Here is a 24,967-nt window from a genome sequence, read left to right on the forward strand (position 1 = left end):
ATAGAAATTCTAACCAACTTGCATGGCAGCCAAAAGCCTGGGAATCTTCTTACTTTCATGTGGAAAATCTCATCTTCCTGCCATCTTTCAAATTCCCCCCTCAGATTCATTTCCATTGGTTAGCTTTTTGCTAAAAATGATTATTTATTTTTGATCTAGCGCCTGACCTTTTTTTTAAAAAGAAAACCACAAAACCAGCATTCCCTGACCCGAACAGGAAGTTTATACAAGAAACAGTATCTCACATGACCTTTAATTGATTTCAGCCTTTGTCCTTCCCTGCCCACCCCCCCACCCCGTTGACAGGGCTGCAGGCTCAGGCTCCGGCTCCCTCCGTTCCCTGTCCTGACTCCTCGCGTGCCCCATCCCACGCCTGCCGGGTTCCAGGCTTCATGGGACTGCTCCTGAGGTGGATCTCCATAGCTGAGTAGGGTTTGGCCCTGCCTCGGACCGGGGCTGGCACCTGCGATTTGCGGTGGTGAGTCCCTGCTCAGGAGCACGGACTTTTTTACTTGCCAGAAGCGCTCCTGTCGCAGCCGGGTCTCACAGTTCTGCTGAATGGAGGAAGGCGCTCTCAGCTTATGGGTCATTTATCTATTTTACCTTCTCTGGATTTGGACCCTGAACAAAATTAGTTTAACAATTCTCAAATGCTTGTGAAGTTGCTTTACCTCAGCTCCTCTTCTTGTTTATTTTTCTATATAGCCATGCTAACAAATTTATATTTTGAAAGTCCCAATAACCAGGTCAACACACAAGAGTAATGAATAACTACAACAAAGCTTCAATTCCAGAATTCCTTTAAACTCCTGCCCTCTATTTACTGTTACTACGAACTCAAGCATGAGAGGTATACTTTAAGAGGGCTTGCTGGCTTTGCCTTCATATACTAAAATCCTCAAAGTTAGGACAAAATCTTCTTAAGTTCCTCCAAAACCTAAGACATATGTATGGTGCCAACACTCCAATTAACTAATAAGTAATCTTCAAAGAGGCTTATGTGAATTCTGTAAAAGGCAGGATTTCCAAATTCCAAAATCTACTGTGCTATGTGTAGATAAGGGTGCCTATAGACCACGGGGAAAAAAAGTTACATGAAAAATAATATGAGCTTTAAACAGTGAGTTAGCAAGATCATCCTAGATAATTACTGACAAACAGATTTACATTATCTGAGTTGAATAAACACACATTGCTTAATCCATCTGTCAGTACTAGTCCTTTCTTCTTGCAGAATGCTGCACAATATTCTTTATTTATGCTTTCCAAAATATGCTTCCTGGTTAACAGGTAATGTTGCTAGCAAAGTTTGAAGGCAAACTAAATGTGTATTATCTATGGAGTACATAGCATAACTCCAGAAACCAGCTGATACAACTGAATTCTATAAACTTCTCTACAAAATTATATAGAAGTCTATAAAATTCTTACACTCCACATATTCGTCTAATTTCCATTGCTCAGTTGCCTTGACTAAACTCCGTAATATATGAAGTTTATATGTGCCTCGTGGATAAAGCTTTGTAAGATTGTGTCCTAAAATATTACTACAGAATTAGAGATGGTCACCTTCAGTGGGTGATGTATCTCATTCTCTTAGAGTGGGATGGATCACCCTCTGGAGGTGACTACTGCTCTTCAGTGAGGGCAGGGAGGGCACCTAGATCACTAGATGAGATGTGGTTTTCCTCATGTTATTCTTACTTACAAATCAATCTCCTTTTTTTTATCAGACTTCAAAATGAAAAAGAAAGAAAATCCAATAATGTAATGCTCCACTTTTTTTACATACAGCTGAAATTAGTATTTTGCTCAGCACTCTACTTTCATATTATATCTTCATCCATCTTACAAAAACTGTTACCACAGTGAGTCTTAAACATTTTTTCATCTGATGGAAGGAAGTAACTCCATAGAAACCTTTGTTTATCATCATTTCACACAACTCCCATTGTTATTGCAAATTCATCACATCAGTATATTGAACTAGGACACTAATGTCCCAAATAATTCTACTTATGCGAAATAAATGAATGAATTGTTGAGATTAAGGATTTCATGTGTGTCTCATTTGAGAACTCCTTAATGATACATAACTTTATACGTTATAGTACATTATAGCTAAATGGAATCTGACTGATGTTATACCAGCTGGAATGGGGCCTATACCCGAGAGTCAGGTGTGGCAGTTTATTTGTACGGGGTGGATGTGGATAAGTGGATGAATACACTTTCAAATGCGAAGGTATTTGTACGTGTGTATGCTGCAGATGTACCTCCCTGAAAATGATGGAAATAAAGAAGACCACAGAGAAAGAAAAAAATAAGTGCTATCATGCTAAATAACATCTGCTCTTGCCTTCTCTATAGAGAGCAAATACTTTAACAGTGAAGTTAATACGCTGAGCACAGCCACTAGCTAAGCTGTTTTCTTTTCAATAGCAACCAAGGTTTCAGGAGGAACCGGCTAACGGTGGGAGAGTTCCTAAGGTTTCTAGACAGGGCAGGACAGCTTGCGCAAACACAGCCTCTCTATATAGCCTGGGAACGACTTGAGATTCCCCACCCTTTCTATTAGGAGGAAATTACCACTGCCAGGCCACAACAATGCGGATAAACACCAGTGCCTAGAGCCTGCGTAACTCAGGTAAACACAGGGCTTCCTGACACAATGGAAACCACTAGGCCCTTCTTTCAAGTTATTCTTCTTACAGGGTGTCAGATGTGAGTGTTTAAACAGTAAGCATTTCCTCAGTGAAATACTTATTCTTTTGGCCAATTAGGCTGAGGCAAGTTTTCTACATTTTCGGGAGTAACATTTTTAATGTGGGCTTCTGGATACTTGTTTGAACAGTCTAGTGCAAAATGGCACCTGGTTTGGAAATACGCCGTGGGATATTTTACAGGACCAACCTACTTTTTACATACAGTCTTCTTACAAGCCACTGGATTTTAAGTTCATGTTAGAAGCCCAAACTCACAGTGACAAGCAGCCAAGCAGCGGTCAAGGGCAGAAGAAAGAAGAGCACGTCTACTGAGTCCACATTTAAATGGACAAGTGAGTTTGAGCCCTGGGAATGCACTCAGGATCTTGGTCCCTTGATCACTCAGACTGGGTGGGAACTTTGCCTGAATAAATGCTGTTTCTCTGTCATCACATGTATCTGAGTTTGAGGAGCAGGGGTGTGAGTTGAGCAGAGGCAATATGGCCCTGGCGCTTACCTGGCAAAGCGCTAAGACTTGGTTGGGGCACCTACCTGGAGTTGGAAATTGCGACCAAGTCTAGCAGTTTGGACTCAAGAAAAAAGTCAAACTCCTTTATGTCTGTCTCTCTCTTGTCCGCAAGTCTTGTGAACCACTTCTTTAACATTCAGTCTTCCAGAACAGAGCTTTGTGTGGGTCCTCTGCACGGGAGAGTGATTTTTGTTCCTAATGCCTGGCAGTCACAAATATGGACTCTGGCACTATCAAGGAAAGTCTGGCAACAATTTACATGAATGCTAAATAAAGCTATTAAAGATGTAATTGGGAATTGATCCAAAAGTCACAGAATGTGTAACAGGCAGTTAGATGGCCATTAGCAATTAAAATGCAATTTTCATCCCTACTTGGTACTAAGGTAAAGCACCATGTATTTCCATCCTGGCTAACTCCCTCCATGGTATTGGCATTTGGGACCCCAAACTGTATTTCTGGGATTTCTGAAGATTTGTCATATCTGGAATGGATTCAAAACCTGCTATTATAGCAAAGTGCAACTTCAACCATGTCAGGAAACCTCTAATCATAACACCAACCTTCTATTCTTTACATACCAGAAAGTAACAAGAAGTACAGAGGTGACCAACAGATAAATGAGTTGTTTCTTAAAAAATTATGAACTCAACAGCACAAATCTAGAAAATGGAATTCCTTTTTGTCTTTTTTTAATACATCTCTTCTGATTGTTATGCAATTGCAGTTGGTGCGTTTGGCTTCCTCAACAATACTTTTCACATTGCCCATTACCAGAGTATTTAAGAGCCAGTTATCTGCTAGCTTCCTTCTATATCTGCTGAAGTTCTTTCTACACAGCCATAAGAATGCAGTTCCTATGTACGCAGTTCCATAGTACGCAGCCATAGGAATAATTTCTCAGTTTGGCTAGTTGTCATACCTCATTTTTTTCTTTCAGCTTTGTGATCATAACAATGACAGGGCTGTCTTCTTGCCAAACCATCTGCCAGAAATCATTCACGGTATTAATCATGGGTCCCTGAGTTGCAATGAAAGCCTTCTCTTTACCTCCATATCCCTGGTTTAGAGACAGACACAAAAGCATTTATTTTAAATTGATGTGGTCGACCAAAATTGCAGGTGAGTGTTCTAAAAGAGCAGAAAAATGAATCTGGAATAAAAAAAAAAAAAACAAAGAAAGAGTTATTTGAACTGAAAGCATTTGTGATTGACAGTAGAGCAGATCAGAAATTTTTCAGTAGAACAGTTTTTCCTCTGGAAACTACTGATTCGATGGACTGAAATGGTCCTGAGAATACATTAATTCATCTCATATTTCCCTGCTTACTTGGTTCTTCTAGCTTACTCTGGTCTCCAAGTTGATGGGGCTTTCCATCATCCAGCGGTACTTTAATCCATGATTTATACTGCTGCAGTGTTTACAAGATAGTTTACAGTCAACAACCCAGAGACAAAAAATGAGAACTATAAAACTGGTTTCTATGAAGATTCATGACAGGAAAAAAGATTTAAAATACACGAAGGCTTGTGGAGTCAAAGACTCTACTATGCATCTTTGCTAAGGGAGAAGAGCCTTTAGGCTCTTATATAGAACCTTATAGGAAGGGCAGCATATGAGTATAGGGAATCCCGAGACACACAAGTGTATAGGAGGTCAAAGAAAGGCCAGGCAAACAGTTGGAAAGCAGAGCAAAGGGAAAAGCAAGAAGAAATGGGCAAAACAAGAGATTGCCTTCCTATTTTTTGGGTGAGAAGGACAACTTGTGAGTTTGTGCAGTGACAGGGTGCCCGACAGTAATGCAGATCAGGAGATCCTGGCCATGGCTGAAGGGCATGAGTGAATGGAGAACAGCTGGAGGTGATGCGGGAACCTCCAGCCATGCATCTTCCTTTTGGGTGCCTTTCTCCCTGACAGCTGTTACTCATTGCATGAACCAATGGGATAGATCATCAGCTGGTATAAACAGTCCTCCTACTCACCAATCTGTCTGAACAAGACAGCTTGTTGGGATCTCAGCAAGCCTAATGATATTGCATATATGGATGTGAAATTTCATTTCATTTCATTTTTGGGTTGTATTTTTTCTGCAGTTGCTGACAGGTCAATCGGGGTTAGCAGTAGGAGAAATCACCATATGTTGGGCTGAAGGGTGGTGGCAGGGAGAAAAGGGAGATCTCAGAGGACTCAAAACATGACCTGGCTGATGGAAGAGTTGTTCTCCAAAGAGAAATGCTGTGCATAGTTACATGATGATGTCTTTCATACAAAACACTGAAAGTACAGGATGTAAAGTGAGGCAGAGTATGGGGAATGTGTACGTATATATTCATGTACTGTTATTTAAATAAGCAACATCATTGTAGAGCTCTGCAGCCAAATTTCAGTTGCACTATTACATTTATTCCAGCTGAGGATCTGATACATAACTCTAATCAAAACATTTCATTTTGCAGGTAGAGCACTACACTCCTAAAACATGACTGAAGTAGTGTCTTAGTAGTCTAGTCAGCATATACTGTGCCCAGTTCACTAAGGCCCTGTGTGTGCATGTGTCATTGAGGATTATAACATAGCTGACTCTTAGAAATAATGCTTTCCAACAGGGGTCCTGCTGGTAAAGTCTTTGTATCGTGTAACCATTCAATATAAGGAGTAAAATGCGAATGAGTGTGTGTGTGCTGGTGCACATGTATAATTTAACACATCTGTTTATGCTCTTTTTCACAAACTTGTTACAGTATTTATTTAATTACTTAACTGGTGATTTCAGGACTATCAATTGATATAGTTACACGTGAAAAAAAACCATCACCACTGAACTTGTTTGTGGATAACATGACTGCAATGAGAAACCATACAGCTTATATTGCTGTTAACTCAGATCTCTTTACCAAAATACTAGTATCTCTGTCACTGTTAAAAGGTAACCTTCTTTTCCTTACTATAAGGCAGTAGAACAATATTAAATGGTAAATACTGAAGTAAACAAACAGTAATGCATGTGTTTCTTAATGTCTTTTATAAACTATTTGATAAATTGTTCTCTTACTGCAAGCATTTTAGTTCATTCATGGCTATGTGGTCTTTGTTACAAACAACTCACGAAACTTTCTATCACATCAATGTAGACAAAAAGATTAGGAATTATCGATGAAGACGGGTAGGAATAAAATGAGTGGCACCTTGGCAAAATCAGCTATTCACGTGGAAAATCAAATATTGTCTCAAAAGCACACAAAGATTGTACATTTACTTACCCTAATGTAGTTAGCATTTATGTAGGTACTCAAGGAGTCAGATGGATTTTTTGGTTTCAAATACACTCTGCTTAGAGGATCTAAGAGCACAAGGAAGATGGAAATTGAAAAGAAAACCCATAATTAGAAGATTTCTATGGAGAATTAAAGACTAGTTGAAGAAAATAATCTACTGTTATTCGGGGTTGTCAAGCACTACAGCATTATGCATCAAATTCTTCCCTCTGCAAAGGAGCATCACGTGTAACTGAGGTTACACCTGTACCGCACAATGCTGGGCTGTGTAGAAGTAGCTCAGCAAGCTGTGGGCATTGAAGCAACACTATCAGGTCCAGGCGATGTTCAGCAAGGTCTAGTCTGCCTGTGTTAAGTATCAAGCTGACCTGCTAGACTGTCTCTGAAACCTGGGTCATATCATCGTACGATGCTCGATAATTACACCAAGTCCTTTGGATTCAGCTTTGATATCTTCGCCTGAAGTTGTTCTGTTCCAATGATTACAGTTGGATTTAAATTTAGAAAAGCTCCCTCTGCCTGGGATGAAATCAGCCATGTGTTTTTACGCCAATTTAAGTTCACTGTAAGGGGCTGGGCTAGGTAATCCATATCCTTCCCTTCAGTCCTGTGTTCTCATCTGACCCAATTGGTGACCATTCATGTGTCCTAGACTGGAGACACAATGCCAAAATACAGGAATATTTTCCTTCACGCTCTTCTTTCCTTCACTGGCTTGGATGATCTAGAACAGAGTCGGGGCCAGTTCTGTTGAGTACAGAGCTGGGGGTTACTAAATTTTTGCCTGCTCATTTGTGATGCTGTGATACCCCATGTATTACCCTTACGGAATTAAAGCCAGTAAATTCTCAACTACGCAGCATAACAGAAAGCGATAAGGAGAAGGGGACTGAGGTGCCTACGTTGTGGCTCTCTAGGGGCACACTTTGACTTTCTTCACACCTTCTCCGAAAAAATATTCTACTTTTAACAAAATGACATGGAAATATTTCTATGCTGATAAAAATAATCTTTTCTTCTGGCAGTTTGCTTAAATTAATTAGAATCAGCAGCTTTTTGACAGTATACAGACGCTGACTGGTTTCGAAATAGTCTCTACTTTGCTGAGTGCAATCTAGGCAATGTGTTCAAAGCTAAATATGTGGATGCTGAACTAGAGACCAGTAAAAATATGCTGTTTATTATGTGGCCCTGCTGTTTACAAAAGAAATACATCATTGATGCACTTCTGCTACAGCAAAACCCGGTATTTTCAGAGTTGCTTTTGGATTTCTTTTGTGACTTTTCATCCTGTTCCTAAGAACAAGATAAAACCTTTGCAAATCAAAGGAAGAGGAGGGATGACCCCAAATATACTTTATGTCCTTTTCCCCCTGGAGGTCACAGAAGCCTCTTGGACAGGAGGGGAGTCTTTGCAGGACCCAGGCTGGTGTTTTGAAAAGTACGTTTCTTAAAATGTGCAAATGAGTGCCTGACTTCTGGTTCAAAGTCTGTGCATGGAAGTCTTATCCCCTGCGTTGATAGCACAACATGAACTCTAGTTAGCTTGCGTTAAAATCTCTTTGTACCAGCTTTCCCAACTTTTTCACTTAGAGCTTTTTTTTCCCCCTTAACAATATGAGGACAGGAAACCTCTCATTCCTTTTCAGCGCAGAGTGATTATTAGCCATTTCCACAAATGCCTCAGGCTACGTGGCCTTGAAAAAACACCCGCTTCCTCTAGCTCACACAATGCCTCTGATTCTGGTGTAGTTTGACCCCTACCTTAAAAAACCTCTTCCAAGCAGACTCAACATCCAGTTTAATTACCGTGTCTTGAGATAAATCCCTCTGTTACTAAGGAGCAGCTAAATCAGTTTTACAGTTTCTGAGACCTCCTTCCAACTCCAATCAACGAAACAAATGCTGCTTCCGAAGGGGAACCTTTTATAAATTAACAGTCCTGATCAGTTATGAAATAGGTAAGTGCTGTAAACTCAGCTCTGAAAGGAGGAAAACCTGAGTGCCGCTAAAGATTCAGAGCCACTAAGCAATCATCACACACAAATGGAAGTAATTAACTTCCTCCTGAATGACAAATACCTTGGAGGTAATAATCTTTTCCTCAAGGATGGCAAAGTCTGAGAGTTTGAAGCTGCGGCAGAAAGACACAGATGGTGGCTGCAAGGCTGAATTCATCAATGTTTCTAAAGCATCTTGAAACGCAGCAGAGCTCTTAAGCACCTCTAATTACTAATAAAAAATGTCTCCTACAACTTTGACTGAGGGAAAATTATTGTTGTTTTCTTCCATGTATCTAGGAAGTCTGGCATAGCTCTCCCATTAGAGCAGAAGGAGCTTCTTCTAACTCCATCTTTAACAAATTAATATGGGCCTGAATTTACCAGGCTGGAGGAATAGGAGGGTGTTAAAGGGGCTGTAGCTTGCCCCCATGAGACTGCCTGCTGCAGGGAAGAAGCTGGGCTATACGGTTGCCCTGCTGGACAGCCTTCCCCACTGCCATTGATACTGGACGTTCAGTCACTCCATGAACGCCACTTTGTCATGAAGACCCAGGGCTTTGTCCCATTGCAAAGGCTGCGTTCCTTGTACAGTGGGTATGATGGGCTGTGGTCATTTTTTTTTCTTCCATTTCGACTGCTACTATGTTCTGAATTCTTTAGGGCATAGGTATGTTCGCATTTGTAGCATTTCCATGATAAGTTATTTATTACTCCTAGTCCAGTCCTAGTTGCCCTACCAACAATAGGACTGAAATACTGTGAGAAGGGCTGTCCTTAATGTATTTCTGTTTCGTAAGCAGGAAAGGAAAACAAAAAAAATTGTGAGGCAGACTGCTGTCACATTTGCAGCCCAAAAGATCATAAGTCTTTCAGATATTGAAACATTTTGAAATTCACCTGCCTCTATTTCGCCTGGTTTTGCTTGCAGTCTATAGATGAATTACGGATGCTGGTATTACTTGGTAAACATTGTAACACAGAACATGGAAGAATCGTATCAGACTGCATTCCCAACCTCTAAGAGATTAGACTTGCAAATAATACGACTGCCTCAAAACACCTCATGTATAAAACACCTGTAAACTATGCATAATTTTTTAATCTCATCTGAATCATTCCTGGCACTTCCAATATAATTCAGGATTTCTCAATGGAAAACTTAACAGATTTATCATGGCGAGTGCTTCTGCATTTTGAAACATGCTTCAGCATTACAAAATAAAGTTTCATTCATGCAGAGGGAAACTTTCTTACCTACTAAAAATAAGGTGTGCCTAATATCCATTTACATTTTTAACTATGCAGTCTAAGATAGATCAATTATAATAATACTGGCTATTTACAAATATTATAGATGTTATCATACTGGTGACCACAACTAGGACACATTTTGTTGACTCACATGGATATACAAAAATGCTTTGATGAATCCATGTTGAATTCTGCTAAGATTAAACAGTTTTTCTCCCTCTGCTTTGTAAATACGGTTTTTCTCTTTAGTCTTTGAAAGCCTGCTGGTGATCCCAATGCCTTCATTAGGGAGCAGGACTCAAGCGAACATGACTGTTTGTAGTCAGGACTGTAGTGCAAGGGAGCTTGAAAATTCTTAACATCAAGGGTTGTTTTCCAGCATCTGCCTATAAGCTTGCATAATAAAGTGCTTTGTTCATATGATTTAGATTTAACTTTCCCCTTGTGTTTAGCTGGAGTGCCAGAGCCAGTTTTAGCATGAGCACTTCAAGCAACAGCTTGTGGATTTGTGGGTCTGACCGGCCAAGTGCTTTCTACCTTCATGTTACTGCGAATCTGCTGTTCTGCCAAGAGTGTTTTCATGTAGGCTTTTGCCCTGAGGGTACTCTTCACAAAGGGGTAAGGAATGACATCCAGGTACCTTGGATGTGTGGCACACACCACGATACCCACAGAATAGCGTTAAGCCACTTGCTCCTTTGTAAGCAAGAGCCCACACATGCTCTGAAGCACCACGGGAATTCTGCTTCTAGTTTGAAGTGGAAAAGGGAGATAGGAAGGGAAAAAGATATAGGGCTTTGAAGCTGAGGTCCTGCTGCAGGGACATGTAGCCGGGGGGCTGCAGGAGACAAGCAGGCAAAGGTGAAGATGTGGAGTAAGCAGATGAGGAGGGAGCAGCAGGGCTGGTGTTCTGTCACAAGGATGTGACCATGGTGATCTCTATGCAGGATTGGGAACCTGCTCAGAGGGAGGAAGAAAGGCTGTAGGATGACGGCAGAGGGAACGCAGCTGAAGATACGCAGCCGTGTTCAACAGGAGCAGAGGGTGGGGTCGCAGTCAGGAGGAGGGATGGAGAAACACTGATTTTAAGGAAGTGCTTAACCACTTGTCTCTGCCCCCCCCCATTAGTTGTATCAGCATATTATTATAAAGCAAATAACACTTAGAAAACTTAAAGAGGCATTCTAGTGTTTGCATAAGTGTTGGCTATGTTATACTGCAACTAAAACATCTTTCAGAGAAATGTAATTTCCTGCACTATATAGTTTTCCATATAGAACAATTTTCATTAGGCATTCATTTTATTCCACATGAGCGTGTCTGGCTGGATAGTATCTCTTAACATGAACCTGCCCTCATGCACCCTGTCACAGAATTATCTCTTAGAAAACGAGAACATCCTCCACAGCACGGAGGGTGGAGCTGGCAGGACTGGGCATTTTCAGGAGATAATCCATCAGCTCAAACGTCACTTGTCACCGCAGGTGCCCCGATTCAGCAGACGCACCCAGCGCTGGGAATGGAAAAGCTGATGTGGGTGTACGAAGCAGTGGGTTGATATCATCTGAGCAGGAAACCAGGAAGGCTGTTCTATTTAATCCCTCAAATCGTTTCCAAACCCTCTCGGACTGGGTGTGGGGTGTGCGAGTATTTATTATGAGCATGTGCCTCAACCCTCAAAATACCTTCTTTGAAACAGCCTGGTGCTAACACACAACAGGCCTTTTGATTTCTGTCAAAGATGGTTACAAAGTGCTTGTCAGTGAGTAGCTGTGGTGCACACCGGCAGCGTGCCTGGGCTGAAAATGTGCCTCGAAGTTAGAGGCACGTCCCAGCGAACTGGAGGTGAAAACACAAAGGCATGCTGGTTCTCAAAGCTCATCAGCATCAACCACAGCCCAGCTGTCGTGTCCCAATTCAAAACACATGCTGCAGTGAAATAGGACTCAGCGCATTTGCAAGGCGTCGCTGAAGGCGAACCTGATGGTGGTTGGGGCAGCTCGGATGCGAGATGCTGTAGGAAGGGAGAGCTCCTTCCAAAAATCCGCCTGTCAGGCAGAGGGAGGCTTGGCAATATCCTGGCTCCGCTGCAGCTGATGGCAAAAGTCCTGCTGTCGTCAAAGGGGTCAGGATTTCACCCTCCATGTACATCCTGTTGACACTGGGCCAGACTCTAAGGGATGCTGAATTTTCTGATTACTTGGTATATAACTTGCATGCAGTTACTTACTTTCTTTATTTCCCTTCAACATTCCTCCGCTGCGCTCAGCTGCACGCAGCTATCGGTTGCAATACATGAACTAATCTTGAAGTCAATGGGAATTTTACTGGGGGCCGAAGGGAAGCGAGAACTCCACGCGAGTTTCTTTCCCAGCTACGTATCACATTTCTGAGACTAATCTAGTGTCTAAAAGCCATCAGTTTTCATTAATTTGACTGCAAGCCCTTTGCATGATGTAAACAAATTACAATGTGTTCAGGCTCGCTGAGAGAAATCTTGTTATTTAAAGTGTGTGAATTTGCATGACTAACATGTAACATAGGCCTACAAGGACATTATAGAGATGATTAGAAAACAAACTTCTAGTTGATAGGATATGCTGTCATTTAAAAAATATTCTTCATTCTGAACTTAAGCAATGGGATGCGTTTACATTTTTCTGTGGGAGTGTTCTCCAACATTCTGAATCACTGAACTTGTTCACTTTGGTGATGTCAAAATTGACAAAAACTCTACTATTCATGTCTATATTTAGTACAATATTAAAACTTTTGCAACTTTTTTGAAACTGAACACAAAATAAAATGATTAATAAAAAATAAATGGAATATCTCATTATCCCCCAACAAATGTTATGAAAATAGTTGCATTTCAGAGAAATGTGTATTTTGAAGGAAAACTATTCCACTGAAAAGCTTTCAATCACCTCTAATTATAACAAAGCAATTGTCACTTGGTTTGAAATAAAGAACTTGGGCCAACGAAAATACAGAAGCAGTATAGCAAAGCAGTAGTAAATTTACAGCGATGACGTGGCAGCACTGTGTAAGACTGCGTTTCTTACTAATGTAAATAGATTTCTTCAAAGCCAATTGGTGCATGGAGAAGAAAAAAAAACCTCCAGAGGACTTATAAGGATGGAAGTCGACTACAAGAAAGGGTAGGATGCACTTGCTTTTTTCAGTCTGGGCCACTTAACGTTGGACAGGGTCCCAAGTAGCTTGACCCAACCAGAGGGAATTCAGTGACTGCAAGACTGTGTGGGCTGTGATGGAAGCAACAGTCTTGGTCCTCTTGCCCTCCAGATCGGAGGAGCTACTGCGAGCTACCCATCTGCCTGAGCTGTCCTCCAGAGAAAACCAGCCTGCACCCAGGTTGCATTTCAGTACATGGTTGGGATGCTGCCAAAGTGTGTAGCTACTAAGGCATCCAGTGAGAGTTCTGCATTTGCCAGTCCTACAGCACTGGGCTTTTGTTGTCTTTCTACATGGCCTATAAATACATTTATGAATAGGTACACAACGATCAGAGATAAAGACAGCTCGATTTTCACAGCAATACGTTCTCAAAGCAGGACTAAATGTCATAGTAGGAAACCATGGGTAACTCACTTACTTGGCAAAATTGTTTTATAGCGGTTTTTCGTTCCATGACTCGGGATGTCAATTTCTTTGGGATCCACAAAATTCATTGGTATTTCCTATAAAAAATAAATTAAATCAGATTGGTCTTTCCAAAGGAGCCACGCAGGAAATTATCACCAGAAGGCCATCTGCTGTTACACAACTGTCTTTTGACATCAAAGTTATTAAGAAAAAAAGTGGTTCCCACCTCAAGCCTGTCAACACCCTTCCTTTAATAAACACAGGGAATTGCATATTGAAGGGGTGACTTCCAAGGAACACTTCTGATGAATTATTAAAAGCAAAGTTTTTACAGGATTAGGAGCGAGGTTAAAATGCACAATACTTCTAGAAAAGTGGAGTTGAAAAGTGCAGTACTGTAGCAGAAAAGTGCAACATTTTACATAATTGGGGGAGGAACTTTCAAAATAGCTAAAAATTAATATATAGTAAACATTTTTTTTAATGTTGTGCAAAGCCTTTAACAATGTCAGTCAAAGACCTCACTTGCTTTTTATAGAAACTACTAGAATTAAGTGCCTTAGTCTTTTGTATTCAGTGACTTAAGTGTAATAAAAATCTGAAGCAATATTTCTCTTGATTCTCATTTTGATCTTTTAGTGACTGATACATTCTGTCTTCTTTAAATATGCAGATGTGCAAGTAACTAATGTGACAGTTTGCTTGAAGTTCCAAAAATATACAAATTATAAACTCCTGATCAACTTAAAATTACTGTTTTTCAAATTGTTTATCAGCATGAAAAAAATTCTCCAATTTTTCATTGAACAAACTGTTTCAATTGGTCTAAGGGGGGAGAATAATTTTGATTTTGAGGTCCTGAAACATTGTTAGTGTTCTTACAGTTGAATACAAACTTTGAAAATGGCAAGATGAAACAAGTAGATGGTTTGGTTTTTTTTTCCTGATTGTGGGGGACGTTTTACCAACCCAAACAATCTGGCAAAATCACATTAAAAATAGTTCAGTTGACTCAAATCTTCATTTTTTACTGAATTGTTTTGGCCACAATTATTTAAATTATCTTAGGGTAAGCTGGAATTTGATCTTTAGTAAGTTAATACTTCTACTTAAAAGCACAGTCATTACTAGTGACTTGAAAACTTCATTGCTAGACGAGGACATTTATCCAAAGAGACAGTGGCATATTAAATAATTGACTCATACAGACACATAGGAACATGAAGACGCACAAAAAGTATATTCCTTCCCTATTCAGTGCAAACCTCCTTTGACTTGCACCACTGAAAAATTTACTTAAGGATTTTCCTCCAAAATCAGCTGGTTTCTAACTCCGCAGACCTGCCCAGGTCTTTGGCACAGATGAGAAGCATGGCCATGGCCTTCAGACCCAAGCTCTGGTCCTGCCCAGCGTGACGTTCTGCTGCGGGGTTTTTTTAGAGGAACACGGATGAGGCCCCTAACAGCTTGCCAAGGATGCACCCAACAGCAGATATTCACATGGGTTCACCAAACATGGAAGCTACCTCTTACTTTTCTGGTTGAAGAGAAGGCAAAGTTAAGTAAAATTTAGATAGGTCATAATTAATTGCTTTGATTCTTTTCTGCTTCCCAACTTGGCTTCTGAACATTTTACTACATGAAGCTGCGACTCCTGTGTTGGTTTTTTACTTTTCCACCTTCTCTGCCTTATGCCCGTGTGTTTAGTGGACCTTCTTTATTCTTCCTCTCTCTCTCACTCAGTTTATTCCTTGATCTCTTCCTTGCTCTTCAGCTGACTCCTTGAAAGAATGACTTGCTGCCTTTCATTTCAGGCCCGTCAAAGTGTTGCTGCTAAGATACACCTTCTTTGCAGATACTTCACCCAATCCTTTTTCAGCTCCTTGTACTGCCATCCATATGATGCCTGTGCTAAACGCAGGATCTTCTCACTTGTAAGACTCCATTCCTGCATAAACCTCATCACCATTCCTTCAGGCCAAACCTTCTCACCTCTGTCCTGCTTCTGATGCCCCTTCCTCCTCCATGGAACTACAAAATGAGCTCCCACACCCCCCTTCATACCCATCTCTGACTTTCACCCCTTCCCAGTGGTGACCTCTGTGAGACTCTTCCCCTTGGCCCTTGGGCTCTGAATTGTCCTAACTGGCTCTGGTACAGGCTACTGGGTGACTTTGAGCTTCCCTGGTTCAGTTCTGGCTTAGTATAAACACCACCAGTGCATGGCTTCTGAAAGGTTTCCCTCCTGAACTATATACCAACTGAGAGTGAGAAATACGTTAAGCCTGTGTTTAATGCGATCTACGTCTGTCATCTACAGATCTGTGAGGAAGAGTCGTCTGCCTGCGAAACAAGAGACAGTGGTCAGTGGAGCTCTTCCAGCCGCCTGGTTGTCTCCCTCTTGATGCCTGCTGAAATTTTAAAGTAGTTCATCAGTTGGCGAGTTACTGACAGGTGGAGAAACGCCACCGAGTTGAAAACAGAACTGCATTTCTCTGGGCCAACAAGGTCAATTAATAATATTAATCACTTACATCCTGTAAACACTTTCTAGTCAGTGGGCTCCTCCCAGTAGTAAGTACTTTTGGGGCCAAGGGCACAGACAGAAATCTGACAATACACCATGGATCACAGCCACAGACAAGTCACTTATTCTGAAACTGGCTGTGAAAAGCAAGAGATTATTCCAGAAAAAAATCAGGATATTATGGGCACAAAGTTCCTGCTAATGTGGGTGAAAACAAGCCCAGAAGATTGCAAATAGCATGACCATGTGCAAATTAGCATACAAAGTCTGTAGCTATATAGGCAATATATAGATTCGCTTTATTAAACATATATATATGTTGTATATAATTTAATAATTACAAATAATGTATAAGCTGCACACATCCATGTGCTCAGTTGCATGCATGCAATTATAGATGCATATCCATATATGCCTTTGTTCATGGGCTACTTCATCTCTCTGGGTGATATTCTTCTAATAATCATAGAATCATAGAATAGTTTGGGTTGGAAGGGACCTTTAAAGGTCATCTAGTCCAAGCCCCCTGCAAGAAGCAGGGACATCTTCAACTAGACCACGTTGCTCAGAGCCCTGTCCGACCTGACCTTGAATGTTTCCAGGGATGGGGCATCTACCACCTCTCTGGGCAACATGTTCCAGTGTTTCACCACCCTCATTGCAAAAAATTTCTTCTTTCTATCTAGTCTAAATCTACCCTCTTTTAGTTTAAAGCCATCACCCCTTGTCCTGCAACAAGCCCTGCTAAAAAGTTTGTCCCCATCTTTCTCATAAGCTCCCTTTAAGTACTGAAAGGCCACAATAAGGTCTCCCTGGAGCTTTCCCTTCTCCAGGGTGAGCCACCCCAACTCTCTCAGCCTGTCTTCATAGGAGAGATGCTCCAGCCCTCGGATCATTTTTATGGCCCTCCTTTGGACCTGCTGCAACAGGTCCACGTCTTTCCTGTGCTGAGGGCTCCAGAGCTGGACACAACACTCCAGGTAGTATCTCACCAGAGCAGAGTAGAGGGGCAAAATCATCTCCCTCAACCTGCTGGCCACGCTTCTTTTGATGCAGCCTAGATATGGTTGGGCTTCTGGGGTGTGAGTGCCCATTGTCGGCTCATGTCCAGCTTTTCATCCACCAGTACCCCCAGGTCCTTCTTGGTAGGGCTGCTCTCAATCCCTTCATGCCTTCATCCCCCAGCCTGTATTGATACCAGCAGTTGCCCTGACCCTGGTGCAGGACCCTGCACTTGGCCTTGTTGAACCTCACGAGGTTCACGTGGGCCCACTTCTTGAACTTATCCAGGTCCCTCTGGATGGCATCCCATCCCTCAGGCATGTCAACTGCACCACACAGCTTGCTGAGGGTGCACTCGATCCCGCTGTCTATGTCATTGATGGAGATATTTAACAGTACTGGTCCCAATACAGACCCCTGAGAGACACCACTCATCAGTGATCTCCATCTGGACATTGAGCCGTTGACCACTACCCTCTGGATGCAACCATCCAACCAATTCTTCATCCACCAAGCAGTCCACCCATCAAATCCACATCTCTCCAATTTAGAGAGAAGGATGCTGTGGGGGACCATGTCAAAGGCCTTACAGAAGTCCAGATAGTCAACATCTGTAGCTCTTCCCTTGTCCACTGATGTAGTCACTCCATCATAGAAGGGCACTAGGTTGGTCAGGCAGGACTTGCCGTTGGTGAAGCCATGTTGACTGTCTCGAATCACCTCCCTGTCCTTCATATGCCTTAGTAGCACAGAGGTGAGGCTGATAGGCTGGTAGTTCCCAGGGTCCTCCTTTCTACCCTTTTTTAAAAATGGGTGCAATGTTTCCCTTTTTCCAGTCACCAGGGATTTCACCTGACTGTCAAGACTTTTCAAATATCATGGAGTGTGGCTTGACAACTACCTTAGCGGAGGGAGGTTGCCAGTGAAGACTGAGGCAAAAATGTTGTTGAGTACCTCAGCCTTCTCCTTATCCATTGCTACCAGTTTGCCAGTCTTGCTGACTGGTGGCGGGGGGGTACACTTTGACCTTTTTCTGGTGGACATACCTGTAGAAGTTCTTCATATTATTCTTTGCATCCCTTGCCAAGTTCAGCTCCAGCTGTGCCTTGGCCTTCCTGACCTCATCCCTCCACAACTGGGCAGCATCCCTATACTCTTCCCAGGATACCTGTCCCCGCTTCCACTGTCTGTGCATTTCTTTCTTGCCTTTTAGTTTGATCAGCAGGTCTCGACTCAGCCATGCTGGTGTCTTGCCCTTCCTTCCTGATTTCTTACACCTGGGGATCAAGAGCTCTTGCCTTCTATGGAAAACATCCTAAAAGATCTGTGAGTTCTGTTCTGCTCCCTTGTCCCTGAGGGCAGTTTCCCAGGGGGTCCTATTGACTAACTCCTTGAAGAGGTGGAAGTTTGCTTTCCTAAAATTCAGGGTCCTGACTTTACTCTTCACCTGACATATCCCTCAGGACTGCGAACTCCACCAGTGTGAGATCACTGCAGCCCGCGCTGCCTCCAATCTTGACGTCACCAATTAGCTCACTTGTGTTGGTGACTATCAGATCCAGTATTGCATCCCCTCTAGTCGGGCTGTCCATTACCTCGTTTAAGAAGGTATCTTCAATGCACTCCAGGAGTCTCCTGGATTGCCTACAGCTCGCTGGGCTACTTTTCCAGACGTCAGGGTGGTTGAAGTCCCCCATCAGGATGAGAGCCTGTGAGCATGATGCCTCCTGTAGCTGGAGTAAGGAGGCTTCCTCAATAGGCTCCCCTTGATCAGGTTGCCTGTAGTAGACCCCAGCCACAAGGTTCCCTTTGTTGCCTCGGTCTCTAATTCTTACCCATAGGTTTTCAGCCTGCTCATGGCTATTCTTCAGAGACAGCTCTTCACATTCTATCCATTTCTAGATGTCGAGGGCAACGCCTCTGCCACTTCTTCCTCGCCTGTCCCTTCTGAACAGCCTGTAGCCATTGATAACCGCACTCCAGTCATGGGATTTGTCCCAACAGTTTTCAGTAATTGCAACTAAGTCGTAGTAACAGCAAATAACAGCTATTCTGGCTCACATTAGCCTTTAAATGCTACAACTGTTCTTACACCCGAAGAGATATGATTTGAGTCTCTGAAAGCATTCAAGAAAAAGTGGCAAAATTTAGGAAAATTCAGGTAGATATTCATTATACCCATCCCTCGGTTTTTAACCAAATTTTATAGATTTAACAATCTGGCACTTTCCCATGTAGGACTGTATTTTCTGACATTCCAGTATTTCGGGAATAATGAATTTTTCTCTTCTGTCACCAACTTCAGACATTCTGTCTTGTGAATATTAGCAGCTCAGGCTACTAAAGAAGTATCTGCTGGGCAATTTATGTTTCTTCCTCCTTGCAAATGAGGTATATTCAGCATTCAAAATAGCTCCTTTTTCTTAATAAATATTATGGGAAAATATTTTGATGGTAATTTACCATTTTTTACAATAAAAAAAATAAAGTTAATGCCCCCCTAATTGTTAATAAAAAAATTAAATGTTAATTAAAGAACTAAAAGTAACCCAAAACTTCTCACGGTTCAGTTTTCCATTGAAGACTGAACATTTCTCCACTTTTTGCACACTTGGAAGGTTTTCATGGGAACTAATAATTTTAGTCTCAAGAAGACTGTCTTATTTTATTTCTTTAGCTAGTTAAAACAAGCTGAGGGAGCAGAACGAGTGAGGGTTATACATTGCGTTCTTTGCATGCCTTAAGTTCCTACTAAATCTATTATGTGTAGTAAGGAAGATATTAAACAGATACTGTTCAACAGTTTCATCTTAAAACACATTTTCAAAAATGGTTTAAATATGGAATAGACAAGTCATGATCTTTTCAGTAAAATTCTGTGAAAACACCAAATGGCCAAATTCATGTTGTGCCCCCCTGAGGGACAAATAAAAGGTGAGTCTCCATTGCCCCAAAGCCATGCAAGGATGCTCTGCGAGAGGATTTGGGTAAATAGCATTCTACGGAGGTGCCAAGTTGTCTTTACAAACTGACTCCTAACATGGGGGATTTAAGCACGATAAGGTTATTTCTTCTAGCTTTCCGGCCTAAGCAGCAGAATGGCAGAGAACTGATGACATCTGTGGTACCCTCTACGAGCAGTGGGTAGCACTGCATCTGAGGGAACCAGAATGGGACAAGCATTTCTTTGTATTGCACTGGTCACCTGATGCTGTTCTTCTAGCATGAAAAACCATGTTCATCTTCTCCTTGCTATCATGATTTTATAGGCTTCTGTCAGAGCCCCTCACAGTCTCTTCTCTAGGCAGAAGAGTCCTTGTCTAGTCTATTTAGTACCTCCTGATACAGAAGCTGGTCTAGTCTGTGATTGCGTTCGCCATACTTCTGTATGTGCTTCGAGATGGAGAGATCAGAACAGCATCCAGTTGTAAACGCAATATAGATTTTTCTAATGTCAGAAAGATGTTTTCTATATTGTTCTCTAGTTCTTTTCCCAAGATTCTTAGCTTTTTATTACAGAACCCATCAAAGTATACAAAACTATTTCTCCCAAGTGCATAACATTTCACTTATCAACTCTGAATTTCCTCTGCCTCATCATCATCATAAAATCCTTCTACAATTTCTTTGGAGTCTGCTGTTAGTATTGTTAATTTTACTACCCTCGGTAATTCATTGTCATCGTCAAACTTCAGCACTTTACTACTTACTCCCATTTCCAGATGACTTAAGAGCATCTTGGTCAGTATCAGCTTCAGAACTGAAGCCTCTGGGACTCCTGTGGTGACTACCTTTTACTCTGAGAAGCAACCAATCCTTCCAGTGCTATACTGTGTTGATTATTCCCCACTGTATTGCATTTCTTCATATATTTATTGGCTTCTTTCTTTATTGTAATTCCTTCCAATTTCTCTGATTTAGACATCAGATTTCTGGGCTCGCAGTTCTCTGGATCTCTTCTGGAGCCCTTTTGAAGAGCTCCCGTTACCTCTGGTCCTCTGTTTCCTCAGCTGCTGGGGCCCAAGTGCTAGGTTACACCTGCCCGGTTAATACATCAGTAATTGCATATATGAACTCCTTCAGGAATCCTGGGTGAATACTAGCTTCTGCCAGTGAGTAGCTTTCATTTTATTGATTTGTTCTAGAATCTCTTCCATTAATTCTTCAATATCAGACAGATCCTCCAGTGACCTGTTTGAATCTACTCCTGCCTCAGAAGTAGGAAATTCCCTAAGTTCTTCTATGGTCAACACAGATGCAAATAATGCAGTCACTTCTCTCCTATTGCTTCAACTTCTCCAAATCCCTTTTCTACCCTTTTGATCCTTACACTTTTTGGTAAGCTTTGTGCTTTTGAGCTATTTAAAAACGAAGTTATGATTTTATTGTTCTTCAATTCAAAACCTTTTTTTGTCCTGCCTTATTCAGCTTTCACATTCAACTGGCTTCAGTTTATGCTCTGTTCTGCTTCCCTCTTAAAGAGTGTCTCCGTATTTCTGATAGCCTCTTTCATCTGGCTGTTTTGCAATACCAGTCTTTTTCAGGTCTTCTTAAAGCAGTATGTAATAATGTGTTTTCCGTGACTGAGTTTTTCATCTCTGACTTGTTTCTACCTGGCCGTTGTATTCATTTTAGATTCTTACCCTTTTTAATATTAAATACACTTCTAGGCCACTTCAGGTTTTTTGGTCTTGAGTATAGTAGGCCTGCTGTACTGAGTGTTTGTTAAAGATACTTTGGACTGACTGACTGGGGTGTCCCTGTCTGCTCCAAAAAGTCATTTATAGTGACTAAAAATTTAATCTTCAATTGCAAACATACGCGATGTTTACATGGGAATAAACAAAATCTCCAATTATTACTGTCTTTTCTGTCATCATAGCCTTTATGATCTCTTTGAAACTGTCACAGTGCTACAGTCCTGGCTGTCTGTACTGTAGCTCTAATACGACATTTATCCCATCGATGAATGGGACTTCAAACCGATATAACTGACTGACTTATCTGTCTTTAGTGCAGAAACATAAAACCCCACCTTGGAACCATCTGATCTGCCCTTTGGAAATGATTTGTACCTTGACGTTAAAGCGTTGCCCAATTATTTTTTCCCCACGGCTTCTGTTGTGCCAATTATGTCAAAAATCCTCATTTAAAGCTTGTTGTTAAACTCACCATGAATTCTGTTTGAAGTAAATGAGAACATGCAACTGCATCTCGAAGCTGCTGCCGTGTCAGGACGCGGCCGGCTGACTGTAGGTATTCCATCGCTACTTTTTCTCGTGGGGTTGGCACAGCGACGAAAGGTTCAACACTTCCCAAACTGCTCATATCCAAAGTCAGTGAGACATTTGATCCTCGTCTGCATTAGAAAATAATTAAAACAGTTATATCAGATCTGTGTTACTGTAAGTCCCGTACTCATGCAGCTGATCCTGAGTGATTTATGCACCCCGACTTTCTGTATAGTCACTGGGAGATTTGGGTATGCAAAGCCTGCAAGACTCGTTTCACCGGAAGCACTGGGTGGCCAGAAAACCAAGATTTTACATATCGTCCTACCTCTTGAATCTAACAACTGATGCTGCAAGAACAGTGTGCTAGGGAGCAACTATTTGGACTTTTCTTAGAACCAGAAACTGCTCCCTGTACGCTACTTAATCTTTATGGATGTCAAATGCAAAACTGATATCTTAGTAAGGAAGAAATGTTTCACAGAAAAAAATATTTCTAACTGATACATATAAACCCCTGGAAATGAATTCACAGTTATGTCAGCTATATTTTTAAGAATCTACTCAAATTAAACATAGAGAATGGAGCGGAAAAAAGTAGTAAAATTGGCAGAAATAAGGGGAAAGGCAGTATAAATGTCGTGACTACCAAGGCAGCGGACAATGTTTCATGTTAGGCAGGAGAGGCAATAAACCAAAATAAATGAGCTCTGGACACTGGGATGTTGTTAAGATACAACTGTCCCTTTTACAGTAATAAGTCATATTGTTATAAATATCATACAGACATCATCAGATAGTATCTGGAGGGAAGTGCTATTCATATTGGGGGAAAGCTTTCCTCTAGTCTGCAGCAAAAGTTGTTAGTGTTAATACTTGCTTTTTACTGCCCTTTCATTATTTATCGGTGGCCCATAGAAATTTTGTATGCACACATATCTGAGCAAACTACTTTTCTTTTCAGACACTGTGGCTCCTTACTTAGTGCTGGTGTTGCTGTTCTGTTTTCTCACCATCTTCTGCCACCAGAATAACTACTCTTAGGGTTTATTGCTTTCTTCTTTGTTTGTAACCATATGAACATAACACTTTTTTTTTTTGTTCTGACGCAACTTTGATGCACTTCCCTTCCTCTTATACATGTCAGCAGATCATTCAGTATTTTTATTTTAAACTAAACCATTTCTGTCATGTCAGTCTGCATGAATAGAAATGACTTCAGTCACTCACCTGTCACTTAGCAAAACACAAAGCAACGATGGCCAAGAGATGAGACCACCTGGTGGAATGGGTGAATCTCACATTGTGCCATAGTGTCCATAAGCCTACTTCAGCTTAGGTGGTGGGTGGGCGATAGCAGGAGCTTTGCTGCCCAGGCCCGCAGATGGTAACATGTGAGTCAGTGACAGAAGCGGAGGTGGAAGAGGCAAGATGGAGCTGAGGTGGCCGCAGGCAGCTGGCTGCCTCCAGGGGTAGATGGGGACAATTTCTGTTGGCAGAGGGGTATGATTCTGCTAATTTTGCTAGGAGGTAGGCAGAAGTGAAGTCGCATCCTGAGCAGAAATGACTAGTAACTGACACACGCATAGGCTCCCAGTAGTGCTCTGTGGCTGGCTACACACCCTGCATCGTACCAAAGCCCCAGTTGGTGGTACCAGTGCTCATACCCAAATCCAGGGGGTTGACACCCTGGGAGGTGGGCACAGCGTGAGCTGGCTGTGGTGGCCGCTCTCTGCCCGATCCTGCGGGAGGGTCCTGGCTCACGAACCCATCCCGGCTCCCCGGGGACTGCCCCCGTCTGCAGGGGAAGCCAGTCCCCCAGCTCCACGCCGCTTCTCAACGAAAACATCCTGTTAGACCGCTTTCTCACAAAAGCCCTCCTGCAAAAGCACCTCTTCTGACCATGACTAGCAATTTATTCCATGGAAAAAGGTAGTCCCTCAAACAGGTGGCTCTGAGGGCGTATATCGCAAACCCAATCTCCTGAAAGCAATCCAGAAATTCACAGAAGAGGTGTGCAATGAACCTCTCCAAAACTGTTTAGGCTACCTGTGGTTGAGAAATGGGTAGTAATTTATACCCAGACATACTTCTGGGAGAGCCTACTAAGATTTCCTAATATAGAGGAAAAGTATTCGCATTGTTCAGTAACAAAGTACAGTGAAAATGTTAATATTTTCTTTGGCTTTTACATTGTTATAACTGACAGCCTTGGCAAAAAGGCTACTTCCTTTTTAACAACTACAAAAAATATACCTGATCTAATTATAACTTTGAGTTTACAGCCTTTACCATTTATGGGGATTATTGACGAATACCGATGCTGAGAATCAAATAACTTACTCCGGAAAGAAGAAATAGTTTTTAACTGCATATTTAACACACTAAAAGCTACACATTGAATACAGGGCTGAAAATAATTACCTAAAGGGTAGTGGTCTTTTTAGAAAGTCTGTAAGATAATATACAATAGATAATAGCTCTAAAGGTAATTCTTCCATAAAAACAGGAATCTCAAAGAACACTTTTGAAGTATTCTTCAGTTAATAAAAAGATTTTAATAACGTTTACATTAGCAATACTAACTATTGCCAATATTAACATTAATCATGCAGACTTTTTTATCGCATTCAAGACCATGCTGAGGAACAGGGCTGAAAACAGGACATATTGCCTTGTCTTGAAAGATGGAGGACCCTTCATGTGCTTGTATATCCTAATAGAACATACTTATAGTCTCAGGTCCTGCTCTGGACTCCTTGGATTCTCTATGTTCCTCCAACAGCTAAATTCGTCACTTTCTGTAGAAAAGAGTAGAAAGCAAGAATTCACTTCCC

General features: G+C 41.6%; 1 protein-coding gene across 1 annotated transcript in view; it reads right to left on the reverse strand.

The window, feature by feature from the left end:
- PTPRR (protein tyrosine phosphatase receptor type R) overlaps window positions 1–24,967 on the reverse strand; it is a 154,507-nt gene that overhangs the window by 15,040 nt on the left and 114,500 nt on the right. The window contains exons 7-10 of the mRNA XM_082487345.1: window positions 22,072–22,258; window positions 13,381–13,465; window positions 6,496–6,575; window positions 4,157–4,294 (exon numbers count right to left, since the gene is read on the reverse strand). Coding sequence (XP_082343471.1) covers window positions 4,157–4,294; window positions 6,496–6,575; window positions 13,381–13,465; window positions 22,072–22,258 — 490 coding nt within the window. The remainder of the gene's footprint in view (window positions 1–4,156; window positions 4,295–6,495; window positions 6,576–13,380; window positions 13,466–22,071; window positions 22,259–24,967) is intronic.

Source organism: Vanellus vanellus, assembly GCF_965231255.1.
Source record: "Vanellus vanellus genome assembly, chromosome: 1".
Lineage (NCBI taxonomy): Eukaryota > Metazoa > Chordata > Aves > Charadriiformes > Charadriidae > Vanellus > Vanellus vanellus.